The sequence below is a fragment of the Primulina eburnea genome, chromosome 1 (genome assembly GCF_022965805.1).
Source record: "Primulina eburnea isolate SZY01 chromosome 1, ASM2296580v1, whole genome shotgun sequence".
Taxonomy (NCBI): Eukaryota; Viridiplantae; Streptophyta; class Magnoliopsida; order Lamiales; family Gesneriaceae; genus Primulina; species Primulina eburnea.
Genome location: NC_133101.1, coordinates 5683974 through 5705187, shown reverse-complemented (window position 1 = coordinate 5705187; position 21214 = coordinate 5683974). Strand labels below are relative to the sequence as shown.

At 41.8% G+C, this 21214-nt stretch overlaps 1 protein-coding gene across 3 annotated transcripts; it reads right to left on the bottom strand.

The window, feature by feature from the left end:
- Positions 1 to 85: 85 nt before the first annotated feature.
- On the bottom strand, positions 86 to 20422 carry LOC140824018 (uncharacterized). Of its 3 annotated transcripts, none has more exons than XM_073185634.1 (5): positions 20186 to 20422; positions 19482 to 19651; positions 1254 to 2298; positions 611 to 732; positions 86 to 505 (listed from the first exon to the last, which is right to left on the bottom strand). In XM_073185634.1, exons 2-4 carry the CDS (start codon positions 19613 to 19615, stop codon positions 634 to 636), a joined length of 1278 nt encoding a protein of 425 aa, XP_073041735.1. In that variant the 5' UTR covers positions 19616 to 19651; positions 20186 to 20422; the 3' UTR covers positions 86 to 505; positions 611 to 633. The 3 variants fall into 3 exon arrangements, with proteins under 3 accessions (XP_073041735.1, XP_073041730.1, XP_073041727.1); XM_073185629.1 differs by having other exon boundaries at positions 1152 to 2298; positions 20158 to 20420; XM_073185626.1 differs by having other exon boundaries at positions 1152 to 2298; positions 20186 to 20419.
- Between the last annotated feature and the right edge of the window lie 792 nt (positions 20423 to 21214).

Genomic DNA, 21214 nt, shown 5'->3' with positions numbered 1-21214 from the left:
AATTTCCTTTGTGTCATAGGCGTACCTTCTATTAGGTTCCTTCATTTTTCCATCATAAATCAGTTACTATGTTATTACCGAATAAAATAGAAAAGGGTATTCCATTATTCAGACAGGATAGAAATTTTCAGGGGAAAAATGTCAAAAATCATTTTGTTTCAATTTATTCATTAGTCTTTGCTCCGTTTCGATTTTAACACGTATACAATGAAAGGTGTAAAATCAAAATTATCCAAAACCGATTAATGTACTACTCTATAAAAACTAATTTGAAAGATATGAAAAAAGAATCGCCACCTGTGAACCCAAGCCATAACATCATTTTTTAAGCATTCATGAAGGACCCAGTAATCTTGGCTGGGGAGAAATAACAATAAACCCAGAAACACTCAAATCTCATTCACTCCAAAACTTCACAAAAGCAACCAAGTAAGACTTGACTGATTCCAAAAGTGATCCGCTTTTGTGAACAGAAGATTTCTTTGATTCCCTTTTCCAAGTTTCACTGCCAAGAAAATGCATGAAAGAGACATGATGGCTGAACGGCCAAGAAGGCTAGGGACAAACAAATAGCGAGGGAATAAAGGTTATTAAGAGTGATGAGACTTACAGACTGATTCTTTGCAGCAAAGGTCAGCTTCCTTCCGATACACTGCTCGTAATGTAATCACTGGAATTTCTTTCCGTTGCAAGGGATTCTTCAGAAACCAAATGTTTTGTCGCACCAGTCACCTGCAAGACAACAAAATGTACAAAACATAAAGGCGGGGATTTGTCTTGAGTTTTTTATCTAGCCACAGGATGATGGAGATAACAAACCAAAGAGAGCACCATTTCAACAATGTGTGGGGAGTATGGCCCTCTTTCCAGTTAATGTAAAAAAGTGAGAGCTAATACTTATTTTATGAATATAATGTTCTAAAACACAGATTGAAAGATTAAAGATATGGTTTGGTCATAAATAGCTATTTTAAATTATGTATTGTTTTCAGAGATAAAATATTTAATCTATCATTTTCCTACGCAGCCAACTGCCAAAACCCCCCAATCTCCCAAAATGAATGCTCGAGCATATTGGAAACTAAAAGAAATGACAAAAGAGGTAAATTATCCAGAAATAACAGAGATCAAAGGTTTTTTGGCATGGTTACCTTATAATCTAGGTCCTTGACATCACAGATATCAAGCTCGGTAGATTCAAATGGTATAGAAAGTCTTGAACATTCCACATATGGATCTTGAAGATTTCGAACCATTTTCTCATCCCTGAGTTCATCATCCAATTCCAATGTGGAATCTGGAAGCTTATTCTCATCACTCTCATTAACACCAGAAGGGCATTCGATAATAATTAACTTGTCATGTTGTCTTGTCTTTTCTTTCAAAATTCCAGCTAAATTTCTTTCCTCAAGAAACGTGTCAGAGTCTGCGCTAATGTCATGAATTCTCCCAAAAAGGGGCCTTTTTAAAGGAAAATTTTCCACCTTAACATCAAAGTTTACATGAGATGTCATGGCACACAATACTTCTATATCTTCAGCTCCTGTTTTCTTTCTACCCAACGTCTCCATGACAACTGATTCGGTACATATTCGTTGCCCGAATTCTTTGGTTTTCTCAACCGTCTGATTATTTTTGTTGAAGTATTTTTCTTCACTAAACTTGTCAGTTTCCGCTCCATCAAAATTCTGGACAGGTGTAAGGAAATTAACTTCGCTCTTGTCTTGATCATGGATGTGAACAGCTTTGGTAATGATTGCTTTATCAGAAACTGGATTTTCTTCAAACACCTCGCCACCACTAACAAAGATCTCAGTTTCAAACTCATGGGTATCGGATGGAGGTAGCTGCTCACCCAGGTTTGAAGTCTCTTCTGCATTTCCACCCTGGCTATGGTCAAGTAAAAGATGATTATCTGTATCATATCCTTCCTCCTTATTTCTCATCTCGCTTAATCCATTGATGATTTTCAAATCCAAGGATTCGGGTCCATGGGACTGTATAGAATAACTAGAAAAGTTCTCTTCGCTTTTGATTCCATATTGATAGGGCGATTTATTCATCACTAAATGAGTTCTATCTGATACCAAGAAATCATTTTGATGTTCCGTGGCCATATATCCATTAACCAGAAATTGATAATGATCATGTTCTTCGAAATTCATTTTAGGTGAAGTTAGCACCTTATTTTCTTGAATTATCTCTCGAACAATCTCTCGCACTGTATAAAAAGAACCACCAACTTCTTTGTGTGTAATATTGAGGGACGGAAAACTTCCATTATTGGACTTTTGATATCTGCAAGCAGTCAAATTAAATGTAAAATTGGACGATCATGTGCACACAAGTCAACCATACAAGCAAATAAAAAAATTCTATTCAAAAAACCAACTAATCAACGTGAGTATAGCAATTCGAATAGATAGTAGCAATCTTTACCACCTACTAATCCCAACTCAAGACCAATACAGTGTAGTAAATAACATAGAATATATGGAATTTTTGAATGCAAAATCCTTCTATGTCTCCGCTACTTCCACTTAGGTAGGAATTCACTAGAAGACTTTAGTTTTACAAATCTTTTGCAACAACTCACTTCAATATGAGGTCTTATCAACCGCCTAAGTTGAAACTCCTAGTATCTCCAACAAAGATTGAGACCCTCGGTCAACAATCAGTGCAACACAGATTAATAAAATGGTATGAATCCTAAGATTCAAAGTTTTGCAACTCCTCGAACTGCATCTGGCAGAAAAACGGTCGAGCAGTTGTCTTGAAGCTCTGAATGATCCTTTATGTTTTCATGATATCTTCAAGTGAGAGTTGTTGAGCAGAAGATCGTTTGAATCTGAAGAGTGCTCATAAATGTTTAGCAAGCTTTTGAATTATCTCGAATGCTTGTTGTTCTCTGTTGATATGGGAAATTTGCTCGCTTCTGCTATATATAGTATTCTTGCCCTTTTCCCGTTCAACGGCTAAAAGTACTGTTAACTTTGATAGCTAGGACCAATCACCATCTCTTGCAACAGCTTTCAATAAATGCTATTAATGTTTTTCCTATTTTTCTCTTTTCAACGTTTACTTCTTCAAATGCTGTCAAGACTGCAGCATACATGCTTTCTATCTTACGGGTGTTAGTGAGATTTGCAATCTTTCTATTTTAAGCTTTCAACTGATGTGCAAAATATCTTTAAAGTGGTCAAGCTGTAACTAGCTTTAATAGGCTCTGTCAAACAGCTTTGAATGATCGGGTGTCAGAAGTTGACAAAAACAAGTGAGCGGTTGAGTACTTATTTACTCTGATGCCGGTTGAGTGGATTGTTTGCTCACAACCGTTTTGACTGTTTGCTTTACTCTTGAAGTTGTCTTCGTAACCGGCGGTTGAGTATTGTATCTTGCTTCCAATTGAGTAAAGTAGTTCGCTTCTGGTTGAGTGCCTGTTGATACAGTTAAATGACAACTTTTCTATAATAATGAAATATTGTTTGTTACCATCAAAACTATGGGATCTAACAATTTCTTCTTTTTGGTGATGAACTTAAGAAAAAATGAATTTCATAGAGATAATAAATTTCATTGTTACTAGCCGCCTGATCCACCACCTTTCCTGGAGTGATCATTATTCTTCTTCCTCTCTTCTTCTACTTCTCTTTTCCTAGCTTCTTCTAGTCTTCGCTTAGTCTCCGCCTCTATTCTCAGCCGTTCTTCCCCTTTTTTGGCATCACCCCTTTGAATAAAGTCCATCATTTTTTGCATCTGGGTGCCAAGAGAGGCCCGAAGATCGTCATCCGGCATTAATTCTCTGTTCACTTTGCGTGAATTGTCCAAACAGAGCAAGTAACGCATCCGGCATCCTTAGTACTCCATTTAGAGGATTGAAATTCGGTCATGTGGCGCTGAATATCTCGTTGAAGATCAGAGGTATTTCTGCTGATAGGTTGGCAGAGATTGGATATACCATGATCAGATGCAAGCAGACGAGTATCAAAATCGATCATTAGACTCCGAACCTTTTCAATGTGATGAAGAACCACTGTAAAATGAGCATCGGAATCTATCTGAGCTTTATTTTCTAAGGATCCGGCTTCTTCATGTGGATCCGACCGGTTGTTATCTTCTTCAACATCTGCCCCCTCATTCACCACATTATCTGTTCCAGTAGTACCTTCACGGTTGGGGTGAATGGGAGAGGCATCCTTGGGAACTTCGAATTCAACCGGTTGAGAGAGAAGAATAGAAGAATCTTCTTGTTGAGCTGGTGAAGATCTTGGCAATGGATCTTCATAGACGGTCTCAGGAGAAGGGCTTTGAAGACTTGTGTTTGGAGATGGTATATCTCCAAAGAGCTCCGTCATATATCGTACCACACTATCCACGGAAGTGAGAGGCACCTCTGGCAGTGGCATATCTGCTTCAGATGGGGAAACAAAAAAAAGAACAGTTACCTCGGTCATGTTGGTTCACTGGTTAGGATGGCGGTTCAGTTGGGGTCAACGGTCGAGATGGGTTCTTCAATCGTCAGTTGATCATTGATAATGGCAGTGGCTTTATCCACCAAATCAGCGGTTGAGGGGCCACCATCCCGGTTTTGGTGAAGAGAACAGGAACAGGGACGGTCGTGTTGACCTCTTCTGTTGCTTCCCGTTCCTCATCATCTTCTGTATCCATCCCCATCTCGCCCAACATCTCATTAGCCAAATTGGCAAATATATCAAACGTCTTGGCCAATGGCTCTGCAGGTATTTGAAACTCCCGCCTCTTGCTGCGAAGCTTAGAAGCAGCATTGAGAACGTTGAATTTTATAGATTGGAGATCACTGCATCATCATTGGCAGTCGTTCTGCTCTGAGGATCAAAATTATCCTTTTCCTGGTGAACCATCGCAGTAAACATTCTCTCAGCTGAAAGTTGATGTAGGATCTCCAGCCGAGAGCCAACTCTATGTCTCATCTCTTCAGTCTTTGCCAGTGTTGCGTATTTTCTCTACCGCAAGTGTACGGTGTCAAGTTTTAGTATTGATTAGAGTACAAATATCGACCCTACGAAGAGGGCGTATAAAAATGTATATCAGTTCTTGTAATTAAAATAGTCTCAATTTTATTTAGAATAATCAATTAAAAGATTGGTTTGTGTAAATGACTTGATTGCAAGAAAGTAATTAAACTAATCACCGAATGGAGAAATATCAATGAGAGAAAATATCTAGAGGAATGATTTCACTAAATTTCTACAATAATTCTTCCTGGTTGTATTTAAATTCCTGAATTCCTATTATTTAATGGCCAAGAACACTAACGTATTTTATTCCCCCTTTCCCAAGTGACGAATAAATTGTACCAATCAAACTTCGATTCAATTATTCCTAATAAAATCTACGTTTAATTGGTAAAGGCAAACAATGTTCTTACCTAAGCCTCACTAAAGTTATACGTCTTCCGAACGATATAAACATTCAACAATGCGTCTCTAATGATCTACAATCCTAGTCCCTCTCTCGAGTTGTAGAATTAATCAGACTACATACAATTTATGGCCAGTAAATTGCAGTGAAATAATATATAGAGAACACAATTAAACAAAACGGAATTCAATCATAAAAATATTCACGTCAAATCATCGTATAGACAAAGCTACGTCAACCTCTAGAATGGAAATTTAGTTCATCACGAAATTCAAGAGAAAACAAGACATATTCGTAGTTCTAGACATCGCTACACAGTAGAATATAGAAACGAAGGAAAAGATAACAAATCCGAAGTGTCGCATCCGTCCCCAGATCCGTTGTTCTTCGTATTTGTGACAGGTCTTCGCACTCTGAATCCTCGTCTCGTGTATGCGCTCCTATTTCTTGTGTCTTTCTCCAATGACGGTTGTTCTCGTGTCTTTCTGCCAAGGTGGCTGAATAATCCTAAATCTGACCTAGCTCGCGGCTTTTTATAAGTTTTTTTTGACGCGCGGCTGCTTTTGCTCGCTTGCCCGTGCATGTGTGCGCGCGGTCGCGCATGAAGTCGCGCGGCCGCGCGTAAGCGTCTGGTCATTCGCCTGTATTGGTCGCGCGCGCCTGCGCGTGATGTGGTGCGGCTGCGCGCACCTCTCGGGTTTTCTGCTGCTTCCGTGAGCGCGGGTGCGCGAGATGTCGCGCGGTCGCGCGCAAGCTTCTGGTCTCCCGCCCATGTACATATGCGCGCGGCAGCGCGTGAAGTGGCGCGGCAGCGCGCACACTTCTGTCCAATACCTGCTCTCAGCTATTCTTTATGGTGCACGGCTGTGTTTTCTTGCATCTACTTGGCTTCGTTTCCACTATTTTCTCCACTCCTGGAATGACAACAAAAACAAACCAAAAACGCATAATTCAAAATGGATTTTAATGTAAATTAAGTGCAAATCTTGCACTTATCAGCCACAGCTCCAGCATTTGGTTTTCTAGAGTCGCCAATTTCTCACACAGATGATCCTCCAGGATAATTTTAAGGTGACAGAGGTACGGTGGTCAAACCATCTCTCAAAGGAGGATGCCAGCTTCCTGGCAAACGTTTTCAAAATTTGAAACAGAATCGGTGAGACTGTTATCTCAACCGTTGTTGGAAGCTTGGATGGAGGTTGCATCTTCTTCTTCCCCTTGCTTTTGGGATCCACCAAGGGGATAGAAGAAGTGGTAGGAGTAGCACCCTCTTTAATGCGAATGCCAGCCACCAGTCGAGTGGGTTGGGCTTGTGCGGCCGGTTTCGGTTGTCACCTCTGACACAAGCTTTTGTTTCTTCTTCTTTGGCTACTTAGCTTCATCCAACCGTTTGGATGGATCAATTAGGGTCCTAGGCTTATTGAACACTTGTGTAAGAGGACATTCTCCGAATCATCCTCTTCATCGGTCTCATCAGAGACTATTTTCCTCTTAACAGATACCATAGCCGGTGCCTTTTTCTTCTGCAGTTGAGCCACTTGCTTGAAGCCGGTCCTCATCACAACGAATGAAGTGACAGTGTCCCTCTTCAAGAAATCAGCAATTGTAGCCGCATTTAGCCATTTCTTGGGATGCAATGGCTCAGTAATCCCAAATTTAACTTTTAACAAGCCAAGCAGATAATACATCTACAATCCAAAACCTTAACATTTAGCCTCCCTGATCATCTCGCACAAAATATTGAACAGAATATCTGACCAATTTACACTGATTTTCGAGGCAATCAATGCCATGAACGGGAACTTCTCCTGGGTAATTTTGTCATATGCCCCAGCTTTGACGAGAAGGGCTTTGTCCACAACGTTGACCAACAGTAGATATTCCAACTACGGATTGTGCTTTTCAGCCGGAACACCGATAGGTCTGCTTGTCAAAGAGAAGCCACTGGACCAAATGTCACATTGCTTACTGGAAATTCAGAGGCCTTGCCAGGCCAATACGGAGCAACTCCAATGAGTTTAATTTTGCTAAACATATTTTTATCTAAAGTTTTGTAAAAGATATCTTTGACCACATTGTCCAAGTTGGCCTTTTTCTTATCCTCTGGAGTTTATTCTGACCGGTGCTTCTATGTGGAGCACCTTCAGTGACAGCAACAGCTGTATTTGCCTTCAGAATCTTTATTGGACCATCAGTGATGACATACCACATGTCATCATCCTATGCAGCTAAATGTGTCGCATACGAATTTTCCAATCATCGTAATCTTCATTTGAAAACATTGGGATCTTGTTAAAAGATGTCATTTTAGTATATGTATATCAGATGCTAAGAAAAAACCCTTATGTGATACCATTTGTTAGTATCGGTTGTGTGTTTAGAGAAGGTGAATAAACAATGTATAAATTTTCTCTGAAACAGATTTTAATGCGACCAGTGTTGATAGTCTCAACACTATTAAATGGTTGGATCACAGTGAGTGCGGAAAAACAGTCCAAAGAGTCATATGAAAGAAACATACTCAAATGTATTGATTTAAACAAGATAAACGGATGCATAACACAGAATATATGGAAGTTTGAAGGCAAATCCTTTTATGTCTCCCATTTTTCCACTTAAGAATGAATTCATTAGAAGACTTTGGTTTTACAAATATTTTGCAACAACCCACTTCAAGTTTAGATCGTATCAACTGCCTAAGTTGAAACTCTTAGTATCTCCAACAAAGATTGAGACGTTCGGTCAACGATCAGTGCAACACGGTTTAATAAAATGGTATGAATCCTAAGATTCAAAGTTTTGCAACTTCTTTTTTTTTATAAGAAACATATTTTATTAATAATATAATAAGAAGGATTACATAGTGGACTAGTAGTCCACTCTCATAATGAAAAACACGAAAACAAATATGTCAATGATACACATAATCCCAACTTCTCAATAGATCTAAAGCTGAGACGTTCTTAAAGTCGTGATGATTGCCAATCCACAACGCAATATTAAGCTTAATTTTGTCCCAGCATCTCTCCGCATTTTCTTCAACATCTTCGAAAACCCTTCTGTTTCTTTCTAGCCATGTTGTCCAACATATGCACTGAACAACTACAAACCAAAAAATTCTGCCCCTTGATCCCGTATGCTGTCCCAAGTCCATATTTAATAAATCAATTGTTGAGTTAGGTATCACCCACACCAAATGAAGTTCTTGCAAAGCTCTATACCATAGGGATAATGTGAATGGACAGTGAATGTACAGCATCCCTACATTATGCTTTTAAGAGTACCAAAGCTGCTAGGGGTTCAAGAGCAAAGGGCACCCTTCCATTGAAAGGTGACGTCTTAGTCATAGTAATGGTATCCACTAACCAAGGATAGTAGGATATCCAGATTTAACGTTGATGAGAACATTATCTGATGTCGTCTTTATGGTTTAAACTCCACCACTGAAATCTAGAAAGATAGTAAACTTCCACTACAGTTTCAAATTTAGGTAAAAGCCCGCCTGCAAGGAGAATACTTCGAAGGTTTTTAGAATAAATGCAATTAAGCCGGAAGCTAAGGATTCATACTAAAAAAATTGTAGGTAATTCTCTCCCACTTGAACAACTCAAACGTTTACAAGTTATCCAAAAACCTGGCACCAGACTTGGACAAAATAATAATTTTCATCGTATAAAAGAAATCAACATCATCAGTAACTTATGCCACCTATTTATTTAATCAAGCCCCAAATTGATGCTGCACGAATTTTAGGTGATCAGTCTACCCGAGTGAACACGCTATTATGAAAGACTATCCGCTATTCTAGCGCCCACACCAGTAAATTTTGGGGTCGCCACCTACGTCACGAAATGAGGTTAAAGGTATCGAGAGATATCCATCCAAAAGAAAATTCTCCAACCCTCAAGTTAGCAAACACCTCAAGATATGTACTCACAAAAGCTAGAGAGTTTTGGAGCATATATTGAGATAATGTAAAATCCTCCTCCCCAAAATGGAGAGATAGCTCCTATTTATAGACATCCAAGATGGGCCATGGGCTTGAACCTTATGGGCTCTCTATTGAGCACACCCTTAATTAATGGTCCATAACCTCTACAACCTTAATCAACTTCTAATTACCAAACTAATATAAAAATAAGAAACTTACTAGACTAATACCCATCATAAGCCCCCCACTCTCGAACACCTACATTCTACTGAAGGTGATCTAGAGTAGTAAATTATCAGAAGAAAAAGCTTCCTCCTATGCCCACAATAAAATAAAATATAATAAATTAATGCTAAATCTATTCTATTCTCCGTTCTACCCATGCTATTAGGTTAAACCCTACTCCCTATAAAAGGGCCCCACAAGCCTCACACTCTCCAGAATTCCAGCCGCCATGTCAGGTAATTCTCTTGCTTTGTTTCCTCTCTTTATGAGTCTTTATTGTTGCTTTTATACTATATTATTATATAATATATATATATTTTTCAAATGCTTTTCATTTATTCTTTGCTCCGTGAAACGATCGCCTTCCTTCTATTTGCTTTACTGCTGCAAACTTGTGAAGCACCCTGGTACCACTTTGGTTTCGAAAATGCCAGTGCCCTTTCCATCGGCCGATTGTAGGGAACTTCAAATGCCTAGCCTGGACAGAAAAGGACTCCTCCGAGAAAAACGCATCATCGGAGTAACGGCGGAGGATTTTCCGGCGACGGAGTTTCAAAATCATCGTATAGAGTATTCTCCTTCTACATTTCCGTAGAAATTTCCAGCAACAAACCTTTGATTCTCACAACAATCGCTTACATCAGCTCATATGGAATGCGTGGCGACATTTTGGCAGCAGACGAAGAATTTCACAATCTTCGAAACTCGACATACAGACGACATATTCCAGGCCTTCTTTCGATCCCTTAAGCGAAGAAAATCTGAAAAATGGGAGAGACTCGATTATGTTTCGACAGAGCCAACAGCTATATGAGAAAGCGCCCAAGCAGATTCCTTTCTCAGGACTCGGTGTTCGCTTCTCAAACATTTAACCAATGCTTGGATCGCATTTACTAGATTGGGTTGGGTTGATTTGACTTGTGTATTGGAATTGGGTTGGTTTGTGGATTGGATTTGGGTTGGGGTTAATTTGGGCTAGGGATTGGGTTGGGTTAATTTGACTTGTGTATTGGAATTGGGTTGGGGTGATTTGGGCTAGGGATTGGGTTGGGTTGGCATGTGGATTGGATTTGGGTTGGGGTTAATTTGGGCTAGGGATTGGTTTGGGTTAATTTGACTTGTGTATTGGAATTGGGTTGGGGTGATTTGGGCTAGGGATTGGGTTGGATTGGCTTGTGGATTGGATTTGGGTTGGGGTTAATTTGGGCTAGGGATTGGGCTGGGTTTGGTCTGACGTTATTTTTCTCGGGGTAGCTGATAAATTTTAAAACTTCTTGCAGGGTGTGCGCCGCGTGGTAAGGAGTATTCCTTACTAATGGCTAGTCGTGTGCACAAATCTCCTCTTCCGAGTGACTCTGGTCGGGACGAAGCTTCAGATACTTACTCGTACCATTCTGACATTCCGTCCCTCTTGAGCGATTTGGGTTCTTTGGGTGATCTTACCCTCCTTGGTGACTTGGGTTCTTTGGGTGATGACGATTTAATGGACGATCTCGAGAGTTGCTCCACTCCCGTCCCCCAAGTGCCTCTACCTTGCCTTCACGGTTCCTCGCTTGGTGATAGTCCTGATCAAGAAGTTATTCCCGGGGACCTGGATCGGAGCCTCCTGACTCATCAGGATGTAAAGTGTTTGAGTGGTAAACTGGAAATTTCATCTGACTATGAGTTTAAGGCTCCTGGCCTGGGGGATTCTTACCATAACCCACCCGCAGGGTATTTCACCGTGACCCTGGCCCATTTTAATAGTGGGTTTTCTATCCCTCCTCATTCCTTACTAGTCGAGGTGACTCGAACCTTAGGTGTAAGCTTCAGTCAACTGTCCCCAAACTCACTTACTTATTTCCTGGGATTCTGTCACCGAGCAACCGAGTTTCAAATTCAGGCTACTACTTCTTTGTTCCATTCTCTTTTCTCAGTACGATGCCTCAGGCCGGACTACTCCGTCTATTTCCAACCTCGTGCTGGTTGCAAGTTTATGGTCAGACTACGCTCGACTCGAGGGGATTGGCGGTCTCATTTTCTTTTTGTAAAGGATAGTGGGTGGGACGTACCTTCAACTTGGAGCTCTAGTTGTAGTGTTGTGAAAATGAGAATGATTCATCGACATTTGCAAGTTCAGTGCCAAACCCTGGGGTTTTTTGATGATTTATTCGATCCTAAGAGTTTGTTGGCCAGCGGTATCTTTTTTGTTGCTCTAATCGTCTTTTTGCACATCGTTGACATTCACTACTTTTAACTTTTACGTATTGAGTTATGAAATTTTGATGCTTTATTGCCCCTTATTTTCCTTGTAGGGTTGCGGGTGAACTTGGCCACCCTTCAAGCTCGAGAAGATACTGTGGGGAGGTCTCTTTCTATCGGAGAGAAGAAAAGAGTTGATGATCGGCGCTACCCTCCCGCTCCTCGATCTTCTATCCCTACTTCGGGGTCGCACCCCCAGTCTGGTCGTGGAGGAGGGTCTAGTTCTCAAGGTCGTCAGGGGCCTCATCCTATGTCCACTGACAGTCATGTTTCTGGAGCTGTTGTGGATAAAAGAAAGGACCAGTGTACTAGAGGACATGACGATGGCAAGAGGAAGGGCGAAATGGCCACCCCGCCAAACTTTAAGAAAGGTCGTGGAGATCCGATATCGTCTTCTCGAGGCTCTCGGAAGAACTCTTTATTCATGGAAGGAGTTAATGCTAAGGAGAAAATGGGGTCTTTCTGGGATATAGATGACCCTGATATGGGATGGAGAAAGGGGAGGGAGATGATATGTGATCATGACATGGCTCATTTGGTCCCTCAGCCCCCTGCTGCTTTATCCCACTCCCTGGTCTTGATAGGTTGCCAGGTGCTTTCCTCGCCCCTCAGTGTCTTTTCTGTAGGGGTGTTTACGTGATGTAACCAATTGTCTCTTGCTTTTCAGGCTGTGTCTCTGGCATGTGCTTACCAGGCTCGAGAGGAGAGAGGTCGAGCTGAGGAAGCTCGATTTCGCCGAGAGCTCTCCCAATTAAAGGAAGAAAATGAACGTCTTCGATCGGAGAACATGAAGTTCCAAGACGATCTTTCTTGCTTGACAAAGAAGTGTGAAGAAAAGACCAGAGATGATGAGGAATTGCGTAAAGAGCTTGGTTCCCTCTATGACAAGCACCATACCGAAGTGAAGACTGGCGGGATGTTCTTGGCTTCTAAGACGGGGAAGTCCTTTGTGACGGGTGTTGAGGAGAAGGCACTAGCAGCCTTTCGTGCTTCTCCGGCCTATGCTGATGAGGTTTACAGTCACGCTTTTGGTCTCCGTGATGAGGTGGTGCGAAACTGTCGTCTCCAGCTCCGCTTGACAGGCTTAGTTCCTGAGGAGGTGATTATGAGGATTTCACCTCATGTGGCAGAGTTGGGTGACACCGCTCAGGTGGACCCTCTGCCAGAGTTTCCTCCAGCGGGGGATGTTGACTGCGAGGTCATTGGTGCGCTGCACTTGCTCCCTGCTGACGAAGCTATCGAGGATGGGTGATTTTTGTCTATGCCACTAGACCTATCGGAGCTTTATTCTAAGATCGTACTTTTGCACAACTATTTTGCTTAGTCGAAGTTTATTTTGATTACTATGTCATCTGGACATTAATTTTCGTTTTCTTTTAGTAATACTTCACGCTTGCTGCTTAGTTAAATATGAATTTGGGCATATTTAAGCCTCCGTGGTCTCGACGGGGCGTTATTACCCTAGCGTAGGTATCCCGGGACTCTATTTCGGTGACCTCTTACAGTGTCTGAGCACTTTTCCCGCTGGGCTGGCCAAGCCTCTTATGCTTGGGTGGCTCTTTGTGACACCTTGGGTCTCGCGATGTCTTTCGCGTGCGTAATTTTATTTATTTATTATTTTATTTTTTTTGGTTAAGTAAAATGAAAAGACGATAAATGCAAGAAAAACTTTCAAATTTATTGATAAACGTAACTCAGGTAACAACATCTTGTCACTGACTGCTCTTTAAGTAAAAACAAACAGAAACACGTAGTCTATACGTAAAATTTCTTTAAGTTCGCAATGTTCCATGTTCTTGGTAAGGTCTTCCCATCTGGTTGCTGAAGACGATATGCTCCTCCTTTGATTATCTCGATTACTTTGTACGGGCCTTCCCATTTTGGGTCGAGTTTACCTACCTGCCGCAAGATTTCTGCCCTCCTCAAGACTAAGTCCCCTACTTGAAATGACCTATGCTTAACCTTGTTATTGTATGCTCTGGCCATTTGCGCTCTGTACCGTTCTGCACGGAGTGATGCCTCTTCCCTAAGTTCGTCTATGAGGTCCAAAGATAACCTCATCGCTTTCTCATTATCCGCTAGAGTATAATTCTGGACTCTCATGGAAGGTTCTCCTATTTCTGCGGGAGCCACTGCTTCTGCTCCATAAACCAAATTGAAGGGTGATTCTCCGGTAGAGGTGCGTGACGTAGTCCTATAAGCCCAGAGGGCACTTGGCAGTTCATCCACCCATTTGCCTTTGGCTGCTCCTAATCGGGTTTTGAGGTGCTGCAAGATGGTACGATTTGTAACTTCCGTCTGACCATTCGCCTGGGGGTTTCCTACGGAAGTGAAGAATTGCTTGATGGAAAACCCCTCACACCACTTTCTTAAGTTGGAACATGAGAACTGTGCTCCGTTATCTGAGACGAAGGCTCATGGTATTCCAAACCTACATATTATATTCTTCCACACGAAGTTTATTATGTCTCTTTCAGCTATCTTAGCTAAAGGTTCAGCTTCTACCCACTTCGTGAATTAATCGACGGCCACAAGAAGGAACTTTCTCTGCCCAGAAGCTATGGGAAATGGTCCCACGATATCCATTCCCCATTGTGCAAAAGGCAAGGGGCTTTCTAAGGGTTGCATGAGCGTAGCTGGCTGATGATTGATATTCGCGTGCTCTTGGCATGCACGACAGTGTCTTACCAACTTTTCTGCGTCACGCCTCATTGTGGGCCAAAAATACCCTTGTCGCAGAGCTTTACAGGCCAATGCCCTTCCTCCTAAATGATTCCCACAAATTCCTTCGTGAATCTCTCGAAGTACGTAGTTAGCATTACTGGGAACAAGACACTTCAAGTACGGCAAGGAATAGCCCCTTTTGTACAACTCATTATCTATTATTGTAAATCGAGCGGCTCTGATCCGAAGCTTTCGGGCTGTAGACGGATCTTGTGGTAGGCTTCCTTGTACCAGGAAACCGACGATTTCATCTTTCCAGCTTGGTTCACCTTCTCCCGCGCACAGAATGTCAAGAGTTGGTCCCTCCGCCTCTTCCTTAGTAACGGCTAGAAAAGTGACCCTTCTACTGTCAATATTTGTCATTGAACTTGCCATCTTGGCTAACCTATCTGCTATTTCATTCTGGGCCCTAGGTACATGCTTTATCTCATAGTTCTCTAGACGCGAGAGTAGCTCATTAACCCGGAGCACATACCTGGCCATCTTCTCCTCCTTAGCCCCATAAGTCCCTTGAAGTTGGTTAACCACAAGCTGGGAGTCACTGTGCGCTACCAACCTCTTTGATCCTGCGGCTAAGGCTAGCTTTAATCCTAATTTAATAGCCTCGTACTCTGCTTCGTTATTTGATGCCGAAAACTGAAGCCTTATGGAATACTGAAACTTGTCTCCTTGAGGATTTTCTAACAATATCCCGGCTCCACTTCCTGATGCAGTGGAAGATCCATCAACAAATAGTGTCCAAGTGGGGCTGGAACATTCTGCCTCCACTATCTCCATCTCTACTATGAAATCTGCCAGAACCTGGGCCTTTACTGCTGGGCGCGGTTGATACTCCAAGCCGTACTCGCTCAACTCCACAGCCCATTTGACCATCCGACCAGATGCCTCAGGGCTGGAGAGCACCTTTTTCAAGGGATGGTTGGTCAACACTACTACCTGATGCGATTGGAGGTAAGGACGAAGTTTCCTTCTAGCAGTGACCAGCGCCAGGGCTAGTTTTTCGATATTGGTGTACCGAAATTCTGCACCCTGCAATGTCTTGCTCACGTAATATACCGGCTTATGCTCGCGTCCTTCCTCTAAGGTTAGCACCGCGCTGATTGCTTCGGCCGAGACTGCTAGATAAAGGAACAATGTATCTCCTTCGCATGGTTTTACAAGTAAAGGTGATGTGGTCAAGTATTTCTTCAAGCTGCTGAAGGCTTGTTGACACTCGTCCGTCCATTTGAATCTACTGCCTTGTCTAAGCACTTTAAAGAATGGCAGGCCTTTATCCGCCGACCGAGAGATGAATCTGTTAAGGGCGGCGATCCGTCCTGTTAACTCTTGTATTCCTTTCAATGTCTTCGGAGGAGACATGTTCAAAACAGCATTGATCTTCTCAGGATTAGCTTCTATCCCTCTAACTGAGACCATATAACCTAAGAATTTCCCTCCTCCGACCCCGAATGTGCACTTTTCAGGGTTTAACTTCATTTTATACTTTCTCAGAATGTCAAAACATTCTTTTAGATCTTCATTGTGGGTTGAAGCCAGTATGCTCTTGACAAGCATGTCGTCTATATACACTTCCATGTTGCGCCCGATTGTTTTTTCAAACATCTTGTTTACCAACCGCTGGTAAGTTGCCCCGGCGTTCTTTAATCCAAACGGCATCATCTCGAAACAGTAAATTCCTCGATCAGTTAGTTACAAAGCTTGTCTTTTCCTGATCTTCAGGTGCTAGCCGAATTTGATTGTAGCCTTGATATGCATCCAAGAAGCTAAGCATTTCGCACCCGGCGGTGGAGTCTACCAATGAATCAATCCTTGACAACGGGAAAGGATCCTTAGGGCATGCTTTATTCAGATCAGTGAAATCTATGCACAACCGCCATTTGTTGCCCGGCTTCGGTACGAGTACGACATTTGACAACCATTCTGGGTACATGACGGGGTGGATGTACTCGGCTGCTAATAGCTTCTCTACTTCTTCAATGATGTGTCTGCTCTTCTCGAGACCGAACGTCCTTTTCTTTTGCTTGATTGGTTTTATCTTTGGATCTGCTTTGAGATTGTGGAGCGCATATTCCGGGGGTATTCCTGGTAATGCTTCATCCTTCCAGGCAAATACATCTGCATTTTTTCTCAGAAAGGCTGTCAGGGCTTCTTCCAAATTAGTTGGTAAACCTGTTCCAACCTTGACCTTGCTCTCGGAATTTCCTGGTATTACTTCTATACTTTTCAGTACTTCTGCGGCTTTAAGTCTCTCGTCTCTTCCTGATTCGCTTTCAACAATATGAATCTCGCTGTTCCCTGGATGATGCTCCAACTTCTGCTTACTTCTGGGTGATGAGTCTTTTGGGGCAGCCTGCCTCTTTCGGTGACTTGCTGTCCCCTGCAAGGTGATGGCATGACATTCTCTCGCCAATCGACTATCACCGGTGGCCTCCCCTATTCCTTCGGGTGTGGGGAACTTAAGTTTCATGTGATACGTAGAGCCTATCGCCTGAAACAAATTTAAGCTAGGACGCCCCAAAATAATGTTGTATGCAGACGGAGACTTCACCACGAGAAACTTCATCATCTTAGTGGTCCTTAGCGGGTAAGACCCCAAGGAGAGGGGGAGCACAACCTCTCCCAATGCCTCAACCACCTCTCCCGCAAATCCAACCAGAGGGGTGTTTACTGGGGCTATTAGGGCATTGTCGATTCCTAGTTTTACAAAAGCGCTATAAAAAATGATGTCTGCAGAACTTCCTGAATCCACTAGTATCTTTCTCACCCAGAAATTGGAAATGGTGGCGGAGATGACTAGGGCATCATTGTGTTCCCCACGAGGGAACTCCAGGTGACTGTCACCGAACATCATACCTTCCTTCGACTGGACTATCTCGAGTACGGTGTGTGATTTGGTACTAGTTGTAGATGGAAGTTCTTGCAATGCTGCGCGAATCAAAGTTTTTCTCGCCCTGTTCGAATCCCCACATGCTGGGCCTCCAGAAATTACTGCAATGATTCCTCCAGTAGGGAGGTTCTCCTCTATCCTTTCGGGCCGTTTCCCTCGGTCATTGTTTCCTTTCAGAGGGCTGGGCTTGCGCTGGAATTCCGGGCGCTTACTGTCCTGCTGATTTCGTGACTTATCCACGAAACCGCCCAAGTATCCTCGCTTGATGAGTTTTTCTATTTCTGCTCGCAGGACAAAACAATCTTCTGTGGTATGACCTTTGTCCTTGTGAAAACGACAATACTTGTCAGACTGTTGTCTTTTCGAGTTCTCTTTCATAGGGCGAGGGGGCTGCAAAAGACCTTGCTTTTCGGCTACCACTAGTATGTCGGTCAAGCGTGAGTTCAGCGGGATGTGCTGGAGATGAGGGCTCTGAGTTACCTGTCTTTCTTCCTTCTTGACCCCGAATTTCTCATCTTCTCTCTTTCTTTTTACAAGATAACGAGGTTCTAGTGCTTCTTCGATGCGTATGTACTTTTCTGCTCTTTCAAGTAATTCTTCCAAAGTGTTAGGGGGTTTTCCCGCTATTGACTCTTTGAATCTCCGGTGACGAAGGTTTTGCTGCATGATTCCTGCCAGTAAATCGTGATTGACGTACGGGACCTCATGAACGGCCTGAGTGAATCGTTGTACGAACTCTCTCAGGCTTTCTCCCTCTCTTTGGACTATGGTGAACAAATAAGACGCTGTCTTGGGATACTTCCTATTAATGGAGAATTGTTGAAGAAAACGTCTAATGAGTTCATCCAGGCTGCCTACTGTCCCCGGGGGTAGCTTGTTGAACCAAGTAAGGGCCTGTCCTGATAGGGTAGTTCGAAAGATTTTACAGTAAGCAGCGTCGCTGATGTCATAAAGGTCTGCCTTTGCATAAAATTTGTCGAGGTGATCTTGTGGATCCCCTTCTCCTTTATACTCAGGTAGGTTTGCTATTTTTAATCCAACCGGCAGCATTTCCGCTAGTACCGCTGTGGTGAAAGGGCTACGTCGTGCAGGTGAAAATGCCATTGCAACCTCTTCTCCTCTCTTGGCGCGGAGTTTCTGACAGGATGGAGGTGCCTGGCTATGAGCCTCGTCATCCTGGAGTGCCGTCCCCTTCTTTAGGTTTGTCGGTGGCACGTTGTTGGTCCCGACTACCTCTCTCTCCGGTAAGACTCTCTCTGAATGATGCGAATGGGCTCCTTCGCCGTGTGCTCCCCTGTTCTCGCTGTGCTGTTGCCGAGCTGCGAGGTATCGCTCCACGGCTTCGGCTGCAGCCCTAGAAGCTGCTTCCTCCATCAATGCCTTCAGAACCTCGGACGTGATCAGGAACTCCTCCTGCTGCGGTCGAGCTGGAGGAGGGCGTCCATGCTCTTCTTGGGCATCATGGGTCGTACGCGATCGTGTTTGCATTCTCAGTGATGAGGTGGCAGGTTTCCCACAGACGGCGCCAAACTCTTGCTGCACGAATTTTAGGTGATCAGTCTACCCGAGTGAACACGCTATTATGAAAGACTATCCGCTATTCTAGCGCCCACACCAGTAAATTTTGGGGTCGCCACCTACGTCACGAAATGAGGTTAAAGGTATCGAGAGATATCCATCCAAAAGAAAATTCTCCAACCCTCAAGTTAGCAAACACCTCAAGATATGTACTCACAAAAGCTAGAGAGTTTTGGAGCATATATTGAGATAATGTAAAATCCTCCTCCCCAAAATGGAGAGATAGCTCCTATTTATAGACATCCAAGATGGGCCATGGGCTTGAACCTTATGGGCTCTCTATTGAGCACACCCTTAATTAATGGTCCATAACCTCTACAACCTTAATCAACTTCTAATTACCAAACTAATATAAAAATAAGAAACTTACTAGACTAATACCCATCACAAATGATGCTGTCATGCACCGCAACTTGGTCAGACAGTCAGACTGTAATTTAAAGTTTAAACCAATTTATAGTAATAAATATAAAAGATAAGGCTCCATAAACTTACAACTTTATGAATGATTCAGCCAGTGATTTCCTCTCTTCTTTTGACCGTCTAATCCTTGACTTCCTCACCTCCAAATCACTGCTAGGAGCAATGGAACATGACTGTCTAACCCAACCATCTTTGATTGCATACATCCTTCAGACAGATATTAAAAAACCATGGATGCAAATCTACACGTAAGAAACAAAAAAAATTAGTTCCTTGAACAAAAGTTCAATTTCAGCTGCTTAGTTATAAATCATGTTAAACATTCTTAGATATAAATCATCATTCCAGAATAGACACAAATGGACGTAAAGAAAAGAATTTCGCAAGATGAATTGACGGGAAAATTCACAGCAGAATACCCACTGCAAAAATGCTAAACTTTTAGGGTGAAGTTAGTGGATGCTTTATGTGGCGATCCTCCTCAACAAATAAATTTTTTCCAGATTTGGACACGATAATCTAAAAATGCCACTGCCCCCCTAAAGAACTGGCCAATAAGCAAAATATCTGAACTCGGACTTGTTCCATAGGCATAACGATTAATCCATTTGCAGCCATTGAATCAAGAAAACATTCAAATACCCATAAAAATCATAAATACAAAACTAACGTGGTTTAGATTAAGACGATTAAATCTTGATCAGAAGAATAATACATTATCAAACAATTCGAATCAACACCCACTGACCCACACATTCCCCACAATTCATACGAACCAAATTAAGATAACAAGGTCGAAGTTTGCATTTTTCCCCAGTTGTTCGTCGTCACAGCTGGCTTTTTCAGAAAATATAAGTAAACTTGACAAAGAGGCCAAAGCCCATTAACCACCCAAGAAAAGGAGAAAAAAGTAGCAATAATCCAAAAAGCGAAGAAACGAAGGAGAGCGAGAGCGTTCATAAAGAGAAGACGGAGTTTATATCAAAATTCGTGATATATGAAGTAGGATATTGAATTACCGATTGTGCTGTATTTTTTGTGTGTTAGGTGTTACTCGGCATTCCAATCAATTTATTAGACCACGACCGCAATCTACGTGAACAAAAAAAAATATGAGTAGGGTTATTGTGAGACGATCTCACGATTTTTTATTTAACCCTACCTATAATAACAATAAAAAGTAATATTTTTAGTCACGATTTTTTATTTAGCCTTACCTATATTCACAATAAAAATAATATTTTTAGTATAAAAAGTTATATTTTTTTATGGATAACCTAAATAAGATATCAGTCTCACAAAATACGATACGTGAGACCATCTCACACAATTTTTTGTCAAAAAATATATGTCCACCAAGTTTTTTATTTTTAGTCTTATAATTATAAATAATGAAATCATTAAAATTAATATGTTTTTATTTTTATACCAATAAATTGGTTTTTTAACTCTTAATCTCAATGTATTTTTCTATGACATTAAACAATGATAATATGATACCAAATATTGTGGATGTAAAAAAGAGAGTATATGTCTCATCCAACTCAATCTTGTAAAATTTGGTTAGCATAGATAGTGTCAAAATTAGTTTAGACAGTTTGGAATGTGACTTTTTAACAAATTGATATTTTTTTCTAACTTTTTTGTATGATGGTTATTTTGATAATTGTTATATGAGATATCATAAAATATTTCAGTCGTCAGATTTTCAGTTGGTATAACAGATGTTTGTGTAATTTTATAAGGATTAAAACCTAGGATGTCTATTTAATTTTCGTTGAGACAAAAATATGAGGCAAAAATTT